The sequence below is a fragment of the Acartia tonsa genome, chromosome 14, assembly GCF_053477335.1.
Source record: "Acartia tonsa isolate MP-2025a chromosome 14, ASM5347733v1, whole genome shotgun sequence".
Taxonomy (NCBI): domain Eukaryota; kingdom Metazoa; phylum Arthropoda; class Copepoda; order Calanoida; family Acartiidae; genus Acartia; species Acartia tonsa.
The window spans coordinates 26317504-26338048 of NC_137273.1; the positions used below are offsets into that span (position 1 = coordinate 26317504).

Below are 20545 nucleotides of genomic sequence, written 5' to 3' on the forward strand. Positions count from 1 at the left end.
GGCAAGCCAAGGAGTTTAAAGTAACTCCTAAAATTGTTCCATGGAACTATAAGCTTCACTCACTGTACATGATAACAATAACGGTTCAGCAGTTAGAGAGATACTTAGCTATACCCAGACAGACACAGAGAAACCATGTTACTTTTATACATGGAATATCAAAATAACCATAATAAAACTAATATTTACAACTTAACAGGCGTTATATTTAGCTTAATTTAAAAACAAAACGTCAAACATTTTTTTTCAAATTCAGTGTTTTAAAAATGCTTGGATATGATACATTTTTGGGGTTAACAGTTGGGCTGTCGAAAAAATTATTTTATGCTTAAAAAACTTTATTTAATAGATAAATGATATGACATGTTGGCTAGTTTTAAGGGGATTCTGCACAAGAATAAACGTGAAAATTCGTTTTTTTATAAGTTGGGAAATACACCCCCTTGTACCTTTAAAAGGTCCCTTAACGGGAAATGTATTAACTAAATTATGCTTTAATGGGGTAAAAACTTGATCGACCCCCCAACTGATATAAGGAATTATAATTTGGAGTGTTGAATTGTGCAATCTTTAATATCAGAATATTAGTTATGTTCTACAATTTATAACTGTTTTAAAAAATATCGAGGATAGAAATATGTATTCTTGAATTTGAATCATTTGAGTTATGAAATTTCTCCTCCCCTGAAAACTCTTCTTTTGTGTTGTTATCATTTTAGCATAAGACATAATATCTTGTAGCAGGATGTCAGTGTATATGTGTGTCTGTCTGTTGGTATATAAAGAAGGATCTTGCTATCTGCTGAACCTATATGCTTCTCCTTTACAATGTAGCTTCTTATAGGTACTGGGAAGGTTCAAAACTATTTAGGGGTATAGTACCACTATCCAACCTAGAATTTTGTACACACATAATGAAAAGAATATTTACACACAAGCATTACATAACTTAAATGGATTAAACTAGCTGAATATCCAAACCTGTCCGTATAAGAATATAGGAAGGAATGGATATTTACTTAACAACAACATTCACATGCAAAACAACATAAATATTGTGAAAAAACACAGCTTTAAAAGAAGTTAAAAGTATAAAAAAAACAATGATTGATGATAAACAAAAACTATTATAAAAAATGTGGATATATTTCATTTGTTGAAAATTGTGGACATTGCTAGATTAAACCAACCAATACATTTCTAAGTCAACAAATGAGAGATTCTGTTTACCAAACTTTGGTATAATTTACAATCTCATGTCTCCTCCCCCCCTGCTCTTATGTCATAAGTTCCCTGTATGTATCAAGAAAAATATTAAAGAAAAGAAAAGAACATTTGTAGAGGTGCTACGCGCCTAAAATTGATCCAAATATACAAATGCAATTGAAAATCCATATTTCATCACCCATCTCACGCTTCAGGCCATTTTTGGACAATTTTTTTGCCAAAAATTTGCTAAAAATGCTTCATATTCGCGGAAATGGCATTGCAAATGTATTTATTGAATCACATTTAAGTTTTTTTTAAAACCCAGTTGGTCTTATAAGACAAAGCAAAAAAGCTATTCTTTTTATACCCTATTATCTAAAAGCAAGTCAGAAGCTTGGGCGTGCGGAAGAGGGGTGTCAACATCCCATTAAAATTAAATCTTCCCCTTTTTCATCCTTTTTAAAGTGTACATCCTTTGCAAGCCAATGGTTGAAAGCCATTTTATCACTAGAATATTGTTATGTCTATGATATGTCAGCCATGAACACTATCCCTACGGGTTACTATTCCTGTGTGGTTTTTATAAAATTCCATCTAGCCTAACCTTAGAGAAGAATTAACAATGTTTTTTTTTTACTTTTTTTTGTGTTCTAGAGGCAATAAGAGGGATTATTTATTCTAATTTTATTTAATTTTTCAGGAATTATCCCTCCTGGTTGTTCAAAGACAGTTCCACAGCAAGCTCCATCCACACAAGCATTTCAGGTATTGTCAGAAAATCACAGAAACATAGAAAGGGAGGGGACATTGGACTGAAACTTACACTGGTATCCAATGTTTTATTTGTTGGCTCAAAAACTTTATGTTGAATTTTGATTGATTATTTCAATACTAATATTGTAAAATTTTCAACCAATTATTTTTAATGTACAGATGGGGTGAATTTGTTAAGCATTATTGGGGATGTATACAAATATATCATCCATTGTATTTTCCCTGATGTACAGCATTATCTATTCCATATTGTAGAGCCAGACCTGCGGTTACTGGATGAGGATGGACTAGGCCACCAGGACGAGATCTTCTTGGCGGCCGGATTTCCGACAGACGGTAGCGGCGGCGGAAGAGCCGGTCACGGCGGGGAGGAGGGTGGCGAGGGAGAGAGTGAGGACGAGGGGTGGTACTCCCTCTCTAGAACAGATGTCAGGTGAGTTACAGGAGTAATATAGGGTTCATTACGGACAACTGACCGATACATTCACATAATAATATAACTTTTTACACGCAAAACGTTTTGTATGAAGCTTAGCCTCTACCATTTAGATATATCTACCCGTTTGTGTGTCTGACTATCCATACAAAGGTCGTGCAATCAAAGGGTTGGGTGTCTGCAATATTTGGGATATTTGTGCCGTAGAACCTGTAACGAATGCAATTAGATATTGATTTCGAGCTTATTAGTTTTTCGTGGAGTGCAATATCCCCTGAATCCATGAGATTGTATGAAATTTTATACATTTTTATGATATTCAAAGGACGAATAAGAAAAAAAATCAGGAAAAGTGGGATGGTGGACAATTTTCCGAAAAATAAATTACATACCCTTTATTGAGTACTAAATACCATAATACAATATATATCATCTTTTTTTGACCAAAGCTAACTTTTTTAGCAGCAGTAGGAACTATTTTTAAAATCTTTGATTATGACATAAGTTAAGCTATGATTCGAACCCTATACCGGCAGACACATAAACATAATAATAGTCCATGTCTAGTATTTCGTCTTTCGCCTACTTTGCGTGTTTTGTATTTCCTAAGATCTTGCTTGGGTGTACTCTCAATTCCGCATAAGTATTTTAACATCTAATCATAAAAATCGCAAATTATTACAACAACATAAATTACCAGCCCTTTGCAATACATTCATTACTAAAACCACTCTTTTAATTAATTTAATATTTTAAAAACACTTACAGATATGAGAAACATTTGCTTATGTGATTTTATGCGGAATTATTGGCACACCTCTTGCTTAAGGAAGCTACTCGTCCGGTGAAACTTATACACAATACCCAGCTAAACTTTCAACCATTTTTTGACGTAAATACGTCGATTTAAAAAAAATTTTAGCTAATGATTAATTTTTATTGCATATGCGTTTTATTTTAAGTATTAAAAGATGCATATACGCTGAAACTGTTATTATAATATACAAGTAACGGGAAATCTTTCTGTACCCCAAAATTTCTCTAACTGCTTGACCAATATGGTTCTCATTTACAGTATGGCTTCTTATAGGTCGATGGATGTTTTATAACAATTTTGTTACGGAGCACCTCTACCCTCCAACTAAAAATGAAAATGGAGGGTCAGTCAACTCTCAAAAATTCATACCTTGAAAAAAAGACATTTAAGAAATTAACGCAAAATATATAAAAATGACGTCAACAAATTGTATAATGTTTTGCTGGGTAGCTGAACTGCTCATCATTATACTTCTTTCCTCTCATTCTTTTTAGCATAGTCATGGATAGAGGGATATGACAACGTTATTAATTTTTTGCTGGGTAGTAGAACTACTCATCATTATTCTTCTTTCCTCTCATTCTTTCTAGCATTGTCAGGGATAGAGGGATAGGACAATGTTATGAATGTTTTGCTGGGTAGCTGAACTGCTCATCATTATTCTTATTTCCTCTCATTCTTTCTAGCATAGTCAGGTATAGAGGGATAGGACAATGTTATGAATGTTTTGCTGGGTAGTAGAACTATTCATCATTATACTTCTTTCCTCTCATTCTTTCTAGCATAGTCAGGGATAGAGGGATAGGTCAATGTTATGAATGTTTTGCTGGGTAGCTGAACTACTCATCATTATTCTTCTTTCCTCTCATTCTTTCTAGCATTGTCAGGGATAGAGGGATAGGACAATGTTATGAATGTTTTGCTGGGTAGCTGAACTACTCATCATTATTCTTCTTTCCTCTCATTCTTTCTAGCATTGTCAGGGATAGAGGGATAGGACAATGTTATGAATGTTTTGCTGGGTAGCTGAACTGCTCATCATTATTCTTATTTCCTCTCATTCTTTCTAGCATAGTCAGGTATAGAGGGATAGGACAATGTTATGAATGTTTTGCTGGGTAGTAGAACTATTCATCATTATACTTCTTTCCTCTCATTCTTTCTAGCATAGTCAGGGATAGAGGGATAGGTCAATGTTATGAATGTTTTGCTAGGTAGCTGAACTACTCATCATTATACTTCTTTCCTCTCATTCTCTCTAGCATAGTCATGGATAGAGGGATATGACGATGTTATGAATGTTTTGCTGGGTAGCTGAACTGATCATCATTATACTTCTTTCCTCTCATTCTTTCTAGCATAGTCATGGATAGAGAGATATGACAATGTTATGAATGTTTTGCTGGGTAGCTGAACTACTCATCATTATACTACTTTCCTCTTATTCTTTCTAGCATAGTCATGGATAGAGGGATAGGACAATGTTATGAATGTTTTGCTGGGTAGCTGAACTACTCATCATTATACTTCTTTCCTCTCATTCTTTCTAGCATAGTCATGAATAGAGGGATAGGACAATGTTATGAATGTTTTGCTGGGTAGCTGAATTACTCATCATTATACTTCTTTCCTCTCATTCTTTCTAGCATAGTCATGAATAGAGGGATAGGACAATGTTATGAATGTTTTGCTGGGTAGCTGAACTACTCATCATTATACTTCTTTCCTCTCATTCTTTCTAGCATAGTCATGGATAGAGGGATAGGACAATGTTATGAATGTTTTGCTGGGTAGCTGAACTACTCATCATTATACTTCTTTCCTCTCATTCTTTCTAGCATAGTCAGGTATAGAGGGATAGGACAATGTTATGAATGTTTTGTGGGTAGCTGAACTACTCATCATTATACTTCTTTCCTCTCATTCTTTCTAGCATAGTCATGGATAGAGGGATAGGACAATGTTATGAATGTTTTGCTGGGTAGCTGAACTACTCATCATTATACTTCTTTCCTCTCATTCTTTCTAGCATAGTCATGGATAGAGGGATAGGACAATGTTATTAATGTTTTGCTGGGTAGTAGAACTACTCATCATTATACTTCTTTCCTCTCATTCTTTCTAGCATAGTCATGGATAGAGGGATAGGACAATGTTATGAATGTTTTGCTGGGTAGTAGAACTACTCATCATTATACTTCTTTCCTCTCATTCTATCTAGCATAGTCATGGATAGAGGGATAGGACAATGTTATTAATGTTTTGCTGGGTAGTAGAACTACTCATCATTATACTTCTTTCCTCTCATTCTTTCTAGCATAGTCATGGATAGAGGGATAGGACAATGTTATGAATGTTTTGTGGGTAGCTGAACTACTCATCATTATACTTCTTTCCTCTCATTTTTTCTAGAATAGTCATGGATAGAGGGATATGACGATGGACACAAAATTATTCTACCCCATAGAAATTTATCTATGTTCTTGGTAGTATATATTGTTTATATTCTCCTCGGGGATGATTTAAGTCTGTCTATTTCTGAAATTTTTTTTATGGTTTTAAGATGTTTTTCTACTTGCTATAACCCCCTTCCAATACAGAGCTTCTAGATTCTAGGGGCGAATTGTTTTACTTCTCCATTTTAAGGAAGCTTCACACACTTGGTTTTAGGCTACTTAATTTCTTGATAAAACCCTCATAATGCCAACATAAGTAGGTAGTTAAAAAGTCATTTGACTGTCGATAATAAATCAACTATGACCACTTTTTATTGAAATGAAAGTCTAACATAATTATTTTTAGGAAACTAAGCGACATACGGCATCAGACGTCACGTGCCGGCTCCGAGAGTCCCTCCATAGACTCTGAGAAGTCGCTAAGGGAGCTTGCGCTGGGCGAGGTGGAGCTACCAGTTGCCGGCGGAGTCCTACCCGCTTGTCTTATCCATTACTCTAGTCAACCTAAACATTCATACAGGTATGTAGTTCAATCATTTTGGATGGTGGGCTAATTCAGGATCAGATTTTGTACATTGTTTGGATATTGGTTTTAGTTGTACAATTATTTGTATAAGGGCATAAGAGGTGTTGACCCCTGTTCAGCGATAAACGAGATCATTTGGTACAGGCAAACAGAAAGACCAAAATAGAGTTAAAAATCCTGTTACCTATTACTTATTAATGACTTATAAATGAATATCCCCATAAATAAAACTAATTTCTAGCTTTTGTAGCTTTAAATTGTCAATGCAGGGTTCAAAAAATATTTTACAGATTTTGACCCCCCCCCCCCTCTCTATTTTCATTTACTAAAGGAAAAATTTTGCTTTTTATAACTGACTGCCGTAGCATGACTCACACACACACATCTTATTTGTTTAGTTCTCTCTCGAGTGGGTATAGCGGGCAAGGTTCAGCCACGCCAGAGAAAGGCTCCAGATCAGGTGACGTCAGTCCAGGATCAGCCACGCCAGAGAAAGGCTCCAGGTCGGGTGACGTCAGTCCAGAACAGAAGGTAACCAACTTTTTAGTTTTTAGTAACAAAGTTACTCTACAAGTCGGTCGTTCTATAGTTCTAGTCATTAATTTTGACTTATTTTAATTAATGGTGATTCCAGAAAAAAACAGGACACAATTTAGAAAGCGTTGCAACCCGAAAATCATTACCAGAAAGTCTGTATGTTCCTTTTAAAACTGTTGTTTTATGCTACAGTGACTGTAACTTTTACCATGGTTGTAATTTTCTAAGGGGTGATTCTTAAGACGATAAAACACTGAGATGTAGATATTTACATATAAAGCATCTTGTAATTGACCATTTTGAGACAGAAATTTTGCCCAATATGTAATAATATCTCGTTTCTTCTTGGTATTGTTAGCACATTCACTTTATATTTGATTTGTTTAGCTTCGCTTTTGTTGTTGTTATCATCCTTGTTTTTCTTCAAATTTTGTAAATAAGGTGTAAAAACAAAAACAATTGGGTAAATTGAGTTGTAAAAATACTTTTTTTCCACAAAAATGATGAAATATTTGAAATTTTGAACGTTCTACAATATTTGATCTCTGATCTAATCTTCGTAGGCAACATAGATTAATTACACAACGTATATAGGAAATAAATAAGCAATATGAACAATAATGGGCGGTCCCTCGTTTAGCATAAGGACCACACTTTTTTTTGCAAAGAGATGTTTTTTTCTTATTTTAGGTTTGGTTGGGTTAAGTAAGGGTAAGAAGAGCCTTGTTAGGATAGTAACCCGTAAGTAGGGTAGGGTGAAAGCATGAGGAAGGGGCAAGGCAAACCTTCCGAATTTCAATTTTAAGGGGGATGTTTTCTCACTTGTTGGCTTAACAACTTTTGGGATTTTACTGAATTCTGATTGTGGATTATTAAGTTAAATACCCAAACGTTTCATAATATACAGCAGGCGTAATTTTGTGTATCATCATTGGGGTTTTACATCAATTTTTCAGCCAATGTCTTATCTCTTTAGATCCCTGGTAGGGAAAATTGCCTAACTCTACCAGATATTTTATCAATGACAAAAATGACAATGGAAGGAAATTCAGCTAATTTTTGAGAGAAATATATTGAAACTGATATATTTAATGATAGCTATAGGGAGATTCCCTATTGTCTTTTTAGATTGGGCATAATACAACAAAAAAAATTTACAAATATTATTTATATTTTTTTTTCATTTTCATTATACAACTTTGTCTCTATATTAACTTGATTTTATTTATTCTCACTTTAGCCTATCTTTATTTACATAAAATTTTCTATGTTTGATTGTTTTTTTTATATATTTTTTTTTAAGATATGCCCAAACCATAAGTTTAAGTATTTCAGGAAATGGGCCGTAAAAAAATCTTCAAAACTCAAAGTAAAGAAATCTTTAAAAATAATTAGAAAAAGTTTACACATCTTCCCCTAGCGTTAACAAGTTACTTAATATCAGGAAGAGAGGAGACATTGGATTGAAATCATTAAGGTACTCAAAGTATTATAATCTCCTAGTTAGCTTGTTAAAAACATTGGTTACTTTTATTAAAGATTAATTGGTTGGTTCAAACTAGCATTTTCCAAACTTTTCAACCAATAATTATAATCTAAAGTAGGAATAATTTTATTTTATCATAATAATGAATGTGCCTTGTCTTAGTTTGGGGAAATATTATAAAGCATCTACTGTTTTATCCCTGTTTGCCTGGGATCTTAAGGGATAAGACAGTGAACTGTAAATCTAAATATATCCCAAAAGTAACCCTTCTAGAGATTAAAATTATTTGATAAAAATTTAGGACATTATATAGTTTGGAACCAATCAATCAAAATTCAATTAAATATTTTTGAATCAAGGAATAAGATTGTGTGGTTATAAAACTTTGGGTACCATTATAATATGCAGTTTAATGTCATCTCCCTCTCTTTGTTTAAGTCATGCCCCTGCATGTCAAACTAACATGTAATAAAAAGGAAGATTCAATCTAATTATTAGCGGAAAGATACAAAACTACAAAAAAAACAATCATAGAGTTGCTGCGCTTTTAAAGAAAAAAACATATGAAAAGAAGTATCAAAATTCAATATATTTCATAACTTCAAAAATTTAAAATCCTTAAAATAACTTTACTTACATTGCACCAAATGAGTAAAACGACCTATTATATGCCTTATTAGCCTAGAATTCACCCTAATCAGGCTAAGCATAAAAATAAAGAAAAGATATAAAAAATAGAAAAAAATCTTAAATTAAAAATCCCAATCCTTGATATAAGGTAATTACTCAATTTGTGGTATTTTTATATTTAAAATCATAAACTTCTTTATAAAGGGAAAAGGAATTATAAATAGGCTAAAAAAAGTTTTTTCATACATTTTCTTTTTTGAAGTACAGTTTAGGAGTTTAAAGTTTTTTTTTATTACCATGAAGCACCGCCCCTAGAGGCCTTTAGAGGCACTTTATAGGAAGGCAAGTTTTCCCAGGGGCTATATCTCTTGGGAGGGTGTATCTCCCCCCCCCCCCCTCAAAAAAAACATTTCTGGGGACTATAATAAATTTTACTGCAAAGGAGATACATAACTGTTCATCAGTTAAAGAAACAAAAAGACATCCAGTTACTTTGATTCAAGAATATTTTTATCCTTAAATTCATGATTTAAAGCTATGATCCCTGAATTCGTATTATCACGAAAACTAAACTTAATATGGGAAAAAATAGTTTAAAATTATATACTTAATACGTAAAATACGTTCACTTTTTAAAACTAAATAGGGAACTTTTTCATATCCTTATTTTAAAATGCTATATTTTATAGACCCTTTTAATAATATAAAACACACAAATCGTGAACTCTAAAGCTTTGCTTTACTTACTCTGTATACAATCCTGTTTTTAATATTAATTATCTATGCCTCTATAAGTACCACTGTCCCTCACTGACTAGCAAATCCATTTACTAAGACAATTTGTATATTGTAGGAGTCTTGTGATACATGCAGCTGTGATACAATTGTGATAAATCCACCAATAACAACAGACCATAAACACATCATCCTCACCCAACCATTCTCCAACAATAATTCCCCATCCAATAATTCCACCAATAACGAAGAGGAAAAAATCCGCGTGGGAGAAACAGCATTACACAAAGACGAAATTCTTGCCCCGAAATCAGCTGATGGTTGTGTTACAAGTGAACTTATGATTTCTATAGACAAAGCTTATGATAATCTAACCGATGATTATAAATTAAAAAGAGAATTAAAGGAGAGGCATTCTAAACGTGACAAAGACACTACGGACAGCTCACCGCCTAGTCTGAAGGCAGCAGCTGCAAGCGTTTGTAAGGCAAGTCTGCCACGCAGACGGCTGCCTGATGGTGTTATGAAGAGCTCAGGATCGAACCATAAGATTACAGTTTATGTAAAGTATGAGGAGCAATTAAAAGAGGGCTGTGTGGATAGTGATGGTAAGTTTCTTACATTTATTTTGAGAAGCAAAGCAACTCTATACGTTTTTGTGTCATTTTGTCTGTATAACTGTTATCTCATCTTGATTACTTTCAATGAACAACAGAATATGAAATTGCACCTATACAGGAATTCTCAAATTTAATAAAATGTGTGGTTAAAGACATTTAGTTTTTTATATTGTAGGTCAGGCAGGCTAGTAAAATAAAGGCTAGTAAATAAAGTTTGGCAATGTTTATGCCGTTTTGGCTGACCCAGGGGTTGACAAGCTCTAGACTCTTATCTCATCTAGTCAAATACCCCCTCTCAGGATGCTAGTTAATGGTTAGCAGACTAGTGCAGTGGTTAAGTTAACACAAGGTTTAGGCCCTTATGGAATCATTACATCCTTGTAATCCAATTCTTAACCATCAATTTCCACGTACAGGTGAAGTTGCTGTCCATGAAACTGTAGCGCCTGGTAAGATAAATAAGGGTAGATAGGGGGTGCATTTTCTCCTTTTTTCCTGCTAATTAGGTTCAGTAATTTTATTGAAAAAATAAAAAAAAAATTGTTTAGGTGAACAAGAATCAAAATGTGAGAAGGAGAACACAATCAATGTTGTCCCCCTCACAGAAAATATAAATATTTGTAATACAAGGTAAATAGTTATTTTTTTTTCTAAAACAAATGTTAGTGGTTTCCTTCAAAGTGCATAGTCGAACAAGAAACACATTTACAAATACCCCTATTGACGTTGACATGATTTTAAAATTACAATTTTTTTAATATCCGTCAAAATATTTAATATAGTAAATGGTCACCATATTCCGTCAAACTTTTAAAAAGGAACCACAGGCAATTTTTAGCTGAATGTTTTGCAATATGCTTCACATTTTAAGAGGAAAGAAATTTTACCAATATGATTTACCCTATAATTGTATAATTTCAGAGTACGATTGCGCTTATGTACGTCTTCTGTACGCAAGGATTCCAAACCTGGACATGCTGTTCCCATCAAAAGAAAAGATTTATTTAAGGTAAATAATCCTGATATAAAAGTAAAAGGATGTCCATGTGTTTGTTGTGAATGTTCTCGCAATTCTCTTCACAGGTATGGTTCTCCTTGTGAAATAAAAAAATTTTTATTAAAACGTAATTTTAACTTAAGAAACAAAAAAGAAGAGAAGACATATTAATTTATTAATTTTATGAAAATCTTAAAATTTTATTCAATAATTATAATTTGTAGCTTTGCCCTTTAGAATATGAAGTAACCCTCGTAAAAGCCAAACCTAACAAATTGATTAAATAAAGGATTTGTTTTTAATTTAATCGTTAACAAATTTTGGTCTAAATTCCGAAAAACAACTTAAATTTGATTTTCAACGTGCAATTAATTCTTTATTAATTTTTGAGTTCTTTTAGAATCAGTAGCGTACCAAACGGGAGTGTATAGGTCAAGGACGTCCAAAAAAAAGCTTGGACGTCCTTGGTATAGGTAATTAAACCATCTGGAAAAAAATAAATTGCTTCATACACTCTTCTTGTGGCCTAAAGGGTTAACAGTTTGTACACCCTCTGATATCACCCCCCCCCCCAAACAAAAAAAAAACATCCAAGGGGGTGGAATATTAAATGAGTAAAATTTTAATATTTTCAGAATTATTTTTTTAAATTTTGGAGAGCACATTTTTTTCTTTTGGGGGGAAGTTTGGTTTCAAATAAAATTGAGATTTTGTTATTTTTTTTTCGAATACAATTTTCAGGGAACTTCTTTAAAGATTCATTTTTCATAACAATTTTTCAATCCTTATCTCTATCCTTGGCTAGCCTGAACAAAACAAGGTGTCAATCCGGACTTTGCCAATTTGCTTTTTACTGGGAAACTTTTACAACATGGTCGCCAAAATCAAAAACATTTTTAAAGAAAATATCATAAATCAGATAGCTTTAATAATTAAAACATAATAAACTAATATTTTAGGACATCCCTTTAGCAAATTAGATAAGAATTTTATTAAATCTTGATAGGAACAGATAATCAAATTCTGAACATTATTAGTTTTTATTTACTGAGGGGGTAGTTTTGTTAATAATAACTAGGAGAGTACACAAATTTTGTCTTCCACTGTCTTAACACTAAAAACCTTTTTTTACTTTTCATTTTTGGACGAAAATGAAAATTTAGAATTTCCAGTTTCGGCAACTATGATCTTTCCAAATTTTTTGCTCATTCGGCAATTCGTCAAATTGGTTTTGCCCAAAATTTAAGATAAGTATTGTTTAGAATAAATAATACAGGATAATAACTTTATACTAAACAAGCTATATTTCTCTTTTTGTCTATATGTAATGTAAGATCTTACCAATCGTTAATAATTAAAGTTTTGTATTGATTCAGGGCAAGTTTTTGGCTATATTAAAGGGGATTACGTCTATCTTTGCGACAGATTTCTTGAGAAAAATATATAACCTCAAAAACATTTTGGTAATTTTATATTTTTTTAAGCAAGGGTGGTGGGTAAACTTTGACAATTCATATAGAAGATAATGAAATCTTTAGTTGCCGCAGTCAACAATTTATTTATCAGAATACATTTACCTGTTTTTTACCCTCCCACGATATTCAAATGTTAGGAATGAAGGGGATGTGGGGCGGGGCAAATGTCTGCCAAAAAGTAGCCCAATTCAACATATGATTAAAGAAATCTAAATTATATTTATAAATTCTAATTTCATTTTGTAATAAAAGGGTTTTCTATTCTATTTTCTCTGTGTTGAAAATAAGGCATTACTCTATGAAAAGATAAAATATTATATCTTTTTATAGTTATGTACTTTCTTTAAATTTTTACTCTAAGAATAGATAAGACATAAAGTAACAACTAAAAAGGGTTTTCTACTTTTTAAATGTTACTCTAATAATAAATGAAATATTAAGTAACATAATTTTATAGGTTTTTTACTCTTTAATTGTTAATCTCTGACTTTTTTTAGTTGTACTATTCTTTTAATTTTTACTCCAAGACTAGATAAGACATTAAGTAACAAGATTTGTTCCCACCCAAACAAATCAGACGTCATTACAATTCAACAAATAGAAAATATCAAAGATTGTCTACAAGTTAGTTATGTTGTTAATCAGATTTTAAATTACATCTTTTTCGAATTTCGTTAGCTAATAATTTTGGAATTTTTAAAATAAAATTTTGATAGGTTGATTCAAAATTTGTAGTCTATAAACTTTTCAACTAAAAGTTTAAATCAACAGAATGGTTAAGTTTGTCATCACTGGGGACCAACATCAATAAATCTTCTATTATCTTTTCCTATTAGTACATCTTTCCATTTCTAAATTTGCGAATTTATATGCACACTATCGTTACAAAATGACTGAATTCACATCTTGATTAGTATTTATGCAATAAAGTTTAATAAAATTTTTTTTAGCAAAGATAATGATATTGCTGTAAATGTATTATTTTTAGTAGCAATTCTCCTCTTTAATTAGTGTTTATCTGACATTTTCCTAAAGGCTTTGAAAGATAAACGGCAGACTTTTTGCATGGCAAAGACACTAAGTTACTTCAATTTGATCTGAAGTTGAAATTTATGTTTTTTAACCTTTCTTAAAATTATATTTGCTAAATAAGTTTAGTTGCAATGCAAAAATGTTTAAATTCACATCTTGATTGCCTCATTTCAATTTATGCAAATATACGGAGCTATTAATAAAAAACAAAATTATTAACTTTTTTATTTGTGGTGGAGGTGGGGGGGGGGGGGAATATATAAACCTAAAACTCCCTTCGGAATTTTTGGGTATTTAAAGGTATATGAAAAACATAGTTATAAATTTTCGTACTTCTAATCCTTCCAGGCGGCCAAAGAATCTGCTTAAAACCCCACAAAAAACTCCCCCACCCAAATACAGCAAATGAAAAAAGCTGTTTTACATTTCTAATTAGGGTAAACTAAATTATTCCTTCTGAAATTTAGAATATTGATGAAAATTTTGGATACTGTTAGTTTAGAATAAACCAATCAAAATTAGATTAAAGTAACAAAAAATTTTGAGGCAACGAATAAGATAACTTGGTACCAGTGTAATTTACAGTCCAATTCCCCTTCCCGCCCATAAAAAGCAAGAAAATTTAGTGTAAACGTTTTTTTTTTATATTGGATTTGAAGTAAGACATTAAAGTTATGTTGTTAATAATTTTTTTAAAATCAAAAAGAAGAATATTTAAAGACGCCTTTTCATACTAGGCCTTAAAAATGTAAACTCATTGCTTTTATTAGCAAAACAAACTTGATCAAAATAGCAAACCATTAATTAAAACAAATCATAAAAGGAGTATTTTGTTTTGACAGCAGAATTGTATTCATGATTTCAGCGAAGCGTCTCCAATAATTGTTAGAACGTCATGTATTATAACCATTTATTTTTTAAAGTAACAGGATGGCTATCTGTTGTGTGTTTGTGTGTACCGAAGGATCTTGTTATCCACCGAACCGATATGTTTTTCCTCTACAGAGTGTAGTTACTTAAAAGTCCTCAAAGTTTATAATTATTTTGGGAGAGGGTAGTAAGGTTTTATTTGTCTTAGTAAAGCTTTATAAATATCTTGTATATGTCTTAGGCCTCCTTTTTCATAGAAGCTAGGAGCGAAGCTAGTACATTAAATTTTTTACTATTTTACAGTTCGTGATTACAAATCTATAAAAATTAGCCTCAATAACTCGTCCGACTAAGAAACTTTCCCCAAACAAATATAAACAGTTATTCTATTTCTTTAGATATAGAATACGTGGATATTGTGTGAGATTCTCGTTAACCTTGATAAATAAGATACCACCCATTTAGTCTTTACCCCACCCCCTCCCCTGACCATGAAGGAACATATTGACCAATAATTGAGGACTACAAAAGCATCCTTAAGTGACGACAAAAACTTCCCTGTCACAATATCCACATAGTCTATATCCATTTATATTTGCAAGTTTTACAACAGAAAGTGAACAAAATTATTTATTTTGGACATGTGAAAAATTGTTATTTTTTCAATGAAGTTATTAGAGGATAGACGGACAATGTTTAGTATACAGTTTAAAAGCTATTGGGTTAGGTCAACCCTCCACCCCCCCCCCCCTAAGAAAAAGTTACCACAAAAGTAATCAACCCCAACACCAAAAAATTATTTAAGCTTTTATTTTTAAGTAAAAATTTTTGATCAAAAGGGGGAGTGTGGTCTACATCTCTATTTTTTATAACTAGATTGTTTTTATACAGTTTTTGGGTAAGTTAGTCTTCTTGGAGTGTGGGGGGATAGGGTCACCCCCTACTAATCATCTAGTTAATTGTCCAAACAGGACATAGATCTTATTTCTAGTAAAAAAAAATAGTAGAACAGAAAAAGCTAATATTTTCTTTTAGCCTTACAGACAGACAAATTAAGTTAAAGAGTAGAATCATAATCATTGGCTTTTTATTTTTCAACAAAATAAAAGCCATCCTTCTATAATAACAGATGGTCTGGTAAACTGACGGACGGACAGATGGAAAGACCGAAGGAAAGTAAGACAGTCAGATGGACAATGATAAACCAACGACAAAAATAATTTTTAGAGTATCTTCGGTATACGGTAAAAAAAATCAAGTCTAGGTGGCTTCTTACTAGAGTAGAATACTTAATAAAAAAAAACATAAAATTAAGTCATTGGCATATTCTGATAATTTTTCTATAATGTACATCACTATCCCTGGTAGTTTAATACTAATTATCATTAACATTTGGTACTCATTTGGTTCCCCCCTGCAGCTTATCAAGTCCTGTGGGGCTCCTAGGATAAAGGGATAGTTACTCATTTGGTTCCCCCCTGCAGCCTATCAAGTCCTGTGGGGCTCCTAGGATACAGGGATAGGTACTCATTTGGTTCCCCCCTGCAGCTTATCAAGTCCTGTGGGGCTCCTAGGATACAGGGATAGGTACTCATTTGGTTCCCCCCTGCAGCTTATCAAGTCCTGTGGGGCTCCTAGGATACAGGGATAGGTACTGATTTGGTTCCCTCCCTGTAGCTTATCAAGTCCTGTGGGGCTCCTAGGATACAGGGATAGGTACTCATTTGGTCCTTAGGGGCTCCCAAGATGCAGGGATATGTACTCATTTGATTCCCCCTTGCAGCTTATCAAGTCCTGTGGGGCTCCTAGGATACAGGGATAGGTACTCATTTGGTTCCCTCCCTGTAGCTTATCAAGTCCTGTGGGACTTCCAAGATACAGGGATAGGTACTCATTTGGTCCCCCCCCGGCCCCCCCTGCAGCTTATCAAGGGGTAGGTACTCGTTTGGCATATTGACAACATAGCACAAACAGTTTTGACAGGAAAAAATATTCCATTAACTTTAAATAGGTTCAACATACATTTGATATTTTGGAGAGGTATTATTTTTAATATATACTTCTCCAGAGCTAGAGGCTATGAGGGAATAATAATGATTTTAATTTCCATTTTCCTCTCCCTTAATCCCTGAAATCAGCCCGTGGGTAAAATACCACTATTTATTTTCTCTATACCTTCCTTCTTCTTCCTTTTTATCTTTAATCCTAATTTGATTTAATAGTTTTAGTAACCAACAGTTTTTAAACTTTTCCACCATTTATAGGAGTTTATCATAATTGAGAATATATTATCTATTTATCTTTATTACAGCTGGATTTCTTGGTAAATTGGAAAAGCACACTCTTTATAATGTCCTTGTTTTCAAAAAGTTTTCCTACTTTTGGACATAATTATCCTTGCTTCTTAAGCTAAATTAAATTTCCAGGTAAAATTTTCCTTTATTTAGTTTTGTAAGGATTTTTACATTTGTTAATGTTAGTGTGTTTTGTTAAATAAATTTGCCTAAATGCATATGTTAGTAACGAAGCTACTCTTTAATAAACTTCTATCCTTAGTATAAAATAGAAAAGTTTGGAAGCTAATCACTAAAAAGATTGAGTTATTCTCATTAGGGAAGCTTCATATGTGTTTTGGAATTATGTCTTGGAATGGTTTTAGCTTATTTCAAGCCATCTCCTCCCCTAGATGACAGGCGCATAAGCTAGTTCATAAAATAGCCGAAAACCCTCAAAATACAAAATTATCGCAACAAATAAAATAAACAAATGATGTAGGTTGCCATCCTTGTTTTTTCTCTTTTTTTTGCAAATGTATATTTTGGGGGTAAAAATGGCTTCATTAAGTGATTAATAATTATTCGAGTTTCACGATTTTCAAAACAAACCAGCAAGCTTTACATCCATAGTAGGCGGAGCTAGGAAAGTCAAAATAATTTGTTAACATATTAAGACGACTAAAAAAGTTCCTTGGACGTACAGATGGACAAAGTGAGTAATAGCTCAGATGCTCAACAGTTTGAAATATCCTCTAAAAATATTAGCAGCTGATTATTCCACATTTTCCTTACATAAATCCTGTGCCACTGACATCATTACTGACTGACCGACAGATATTTAAAAAAATACTAGTGGCTCATAGCTTACGTATGAGAAATATTCAAAAAAATCAGCTATATAAATCTTTAAAGAAATTTACGTGTTTTCAAAACTAGACGGATGGAAAGACGTACAAATTAAATTATAGAGTAGGTCTCTGCTTAAAAAAGGGAAAACTGCAATTGAGGATAAGGTTAAGATTTTCAGAGGAAAAGAACATAACATATTGAATCTGAAAACATTGTGTTAACATACAAATAGTATCGTTTATGCTAACATTACTCCATTGAAAATTAACTGACACATAATTTATATACTGTTAGCGACAACTTTTGTTTAGACTAAATAGATTTATTACTAGAAAAGATGGGTACTTCTGACTGTAAATGAAACTGGTACCCAAAGTTTAATACGTTCTTATTTGATAAATACATAATTGCAGTGTTTTCACAAAAAAAACTTCAATCTATAGATGGAATAATTTTGGTTATCATTATTTAGGATGTTATCATTATTAACATAGATATTTAATTTATTATTTATAATAATTTTCTCTTCAGCTGTACATATTGCATATTTTTTCATGTTCTAAGATCATATAGTTTAGTTAGCTAAGTAGCCTTTTACAGGAAGGAAAGAACAGTGGCAGATAAATTATTTGGAATCAAAAATTATCCTTAGAATAACATTTTGACCACTTTTTTTTATATTACCATAAACAAAAAAAAGGGAAATGCATTAATTAATCTTATCCCTGTATCCCTGAGCGTTTTCCTTAATTTTTAAGGTTAAATTATTATATATTACAAGAGCGAAACTTACATTTAGAAATTAGTGAGAAGATGGGGGGGGGGGGGAGAGTGGAGGAGGGGTGATTCCCCCGAAAGAAAAAAATATTTTTTCTCTATTCATTCGAATCCGGTGGATAGGAACCGGTTCTCATCCATAGGAAAAAACTATGTCTAGCATCGTATTATATCCAGTTTTCTACGAATATAAAAATGGACAATCATAAGATTAAAACCAATTTTTTAGCCGGTGCCTTCGACACCTCGGGGCTAAAAAAAACTAGTTTTAATCTTATAATTGTACATTCTATATCCGTGGAAAGCCGTTTTCAATACGATGCGAGAAATAACTAGTACCTAACTTTTCTATATCCTAACAGTTTATTTGGATAAATGAATCCTTTTGGTTTCAATGAACACTTTATTTTGTTTTTAGAAGCGTAGTTACTATGTAGCTTACTTTGCCTATTTGTCTTGAGGGGGATATTTTTTTTATTTATTCTTTATGATGTGACTATAAGAGGTCTGTATTCAAAGAGCCTAAAATAGCCTAAAACCATTCCAACACTTTAATCTAAAATTCAGGTACTAAAACCATCCCGACACCTGTTTGAAGCTTCTATAAAATGGAGAACTCAATCTGTTGAGTAGTTATTAAATCTAAAGCTACAGACAAAAAACGACCACTTTATGTAAAAGTATAAAAATGATTTTCTATGAAATTAATGTTATTATTTCAGCTACTATTAACGATAGTAGTCTTGAATTTCGAGATTAGTTATTTCTCGTATCGTATTATAAACGGCTGTTTTTCGCGGATATAGAATGTACAATTATAAGATTAAAACTAGTTTTTTTAGCCCCGAGGTGCCGGAGGCACCGGCTAAAAAAAATGGTTTTAATCTTATGATTGTACATTTCTATATTCGTAGAAAACTGGATATAATACGATGCTAGACATAGTTTTTTTCGTATGGATGAGAACCGGTACCTATCCACCGGATTCGAATGAATACGAGAAAAGATTTTATAACAATAAACATTAACTCTTTACCTTGCTTTTACAGCTTTTCTACATATTGATGTTGTCATCCTTGTTTTATTTATTACTAGAACAATGCGAAAATTGCAATAATGACTTTTTGATTACATTTTCCATATTATCAAGGGGTTCATGTTTTATTTCAAAACATACATACACAATGAAATCTTTTTTTCATTTACTTTGAAAAAAATTAAATTTAAAAAATCTTTGATTTTTTTGATGAAAAAAAAGGTTTGAAGCAACATGTTTTTCTTATATAAAATATCCCTTCCCAACTTAAAATATTTTATAACCTAAGGGGAAATGTGTATACATTAAAGAAATAGAATGTCTACATGGTATATTTAGTTCTCAGCTGCTAATAAAGATAGAAATCTGAAATGTCTTAGACTTTCGTAACAACTGTGCATACAGACAAATATTTTTGTGCTCTGCAACTTATGGATGTACTTATCCTTGTTTGTTTGCATGACCCATTTACCTAGGGTCAAATCAAAAGTTATATTTTCTTTATTTCTTTGTCTCAATAATAGAATTTTAATCTGCACGCATAATGTGTTGTTTTCCCTGCTCTTTAAGAGATAATATTAGAGATCTTAAAGAATAAGACATTAAATTATTATTTGAAAAGTTTGGACAATAATAGTTCGAACCAACAATTCGGACTTTACTAAAAGTACTCAAAGTTTTTACATCACGAATAAGAAAACGTCATTATTCAACTTTTAAGTACAATTTTCTCTGCATGCCTGGTAATATTAAGTATTCTGACACCAAATTGTGGCCATAAAACTAACTATGTGACTTTCAGATGCTTGGCTTGAACGACAGCATGGACGTGTTGGACCCGACCTCCATAGAGGACGCCAGAAAACTGGCACTCAACAACATCCTGTCACCACCGCCGCCGGTTAATAACACGCCTCACAAGGAGGCGAAAGAAGGTAAATTTAATATATTTAAAGGAGCGTGGCTACTCAATTGTCAGTTTGTTCGTCTATTTATCATAGATAAAT

General features: G+C 32.5%; 1 protein-coding gene across 1 annotated transcript in view; it reads left to right on the forward strand.

Annotated features, from left to right (window-relative positions):
* The window catches only part of LOC145305382 (uncharacterized), a 153751-nt gene that overhangs the window by 106522 nt on the left and 26684 nt on the right, over positions 1-20545 (forward strand). Inside the window, exons 4-11 of the mRNA XM_080147000.1 lie at positions 1910-1974; positions 2239-2416; positions 6039-6212; positions 6617-6749; positions 9725-10214; positions 10775-10856; positions 11148-11235; positions 20341-20473. Of these exons, the coding sequence (XP_080003126.1) occupies positions 1910-1974; positions 2239-2416; positions 6039-6212; positions 6617-6749; positions 9725-10214; positions 10775-10856; positions 11148-11235; positions 20341-20473 (1343 nt within the window). The remainder of the gene's footprint in view (positions 1-1909; positions 1975-2238; positions 2417-6038; positions 6213-6616; positions 6750-9724; positions 10215-10774; positions 10857-11147; positions 11236-20340; positions 20474-20545) is intronic.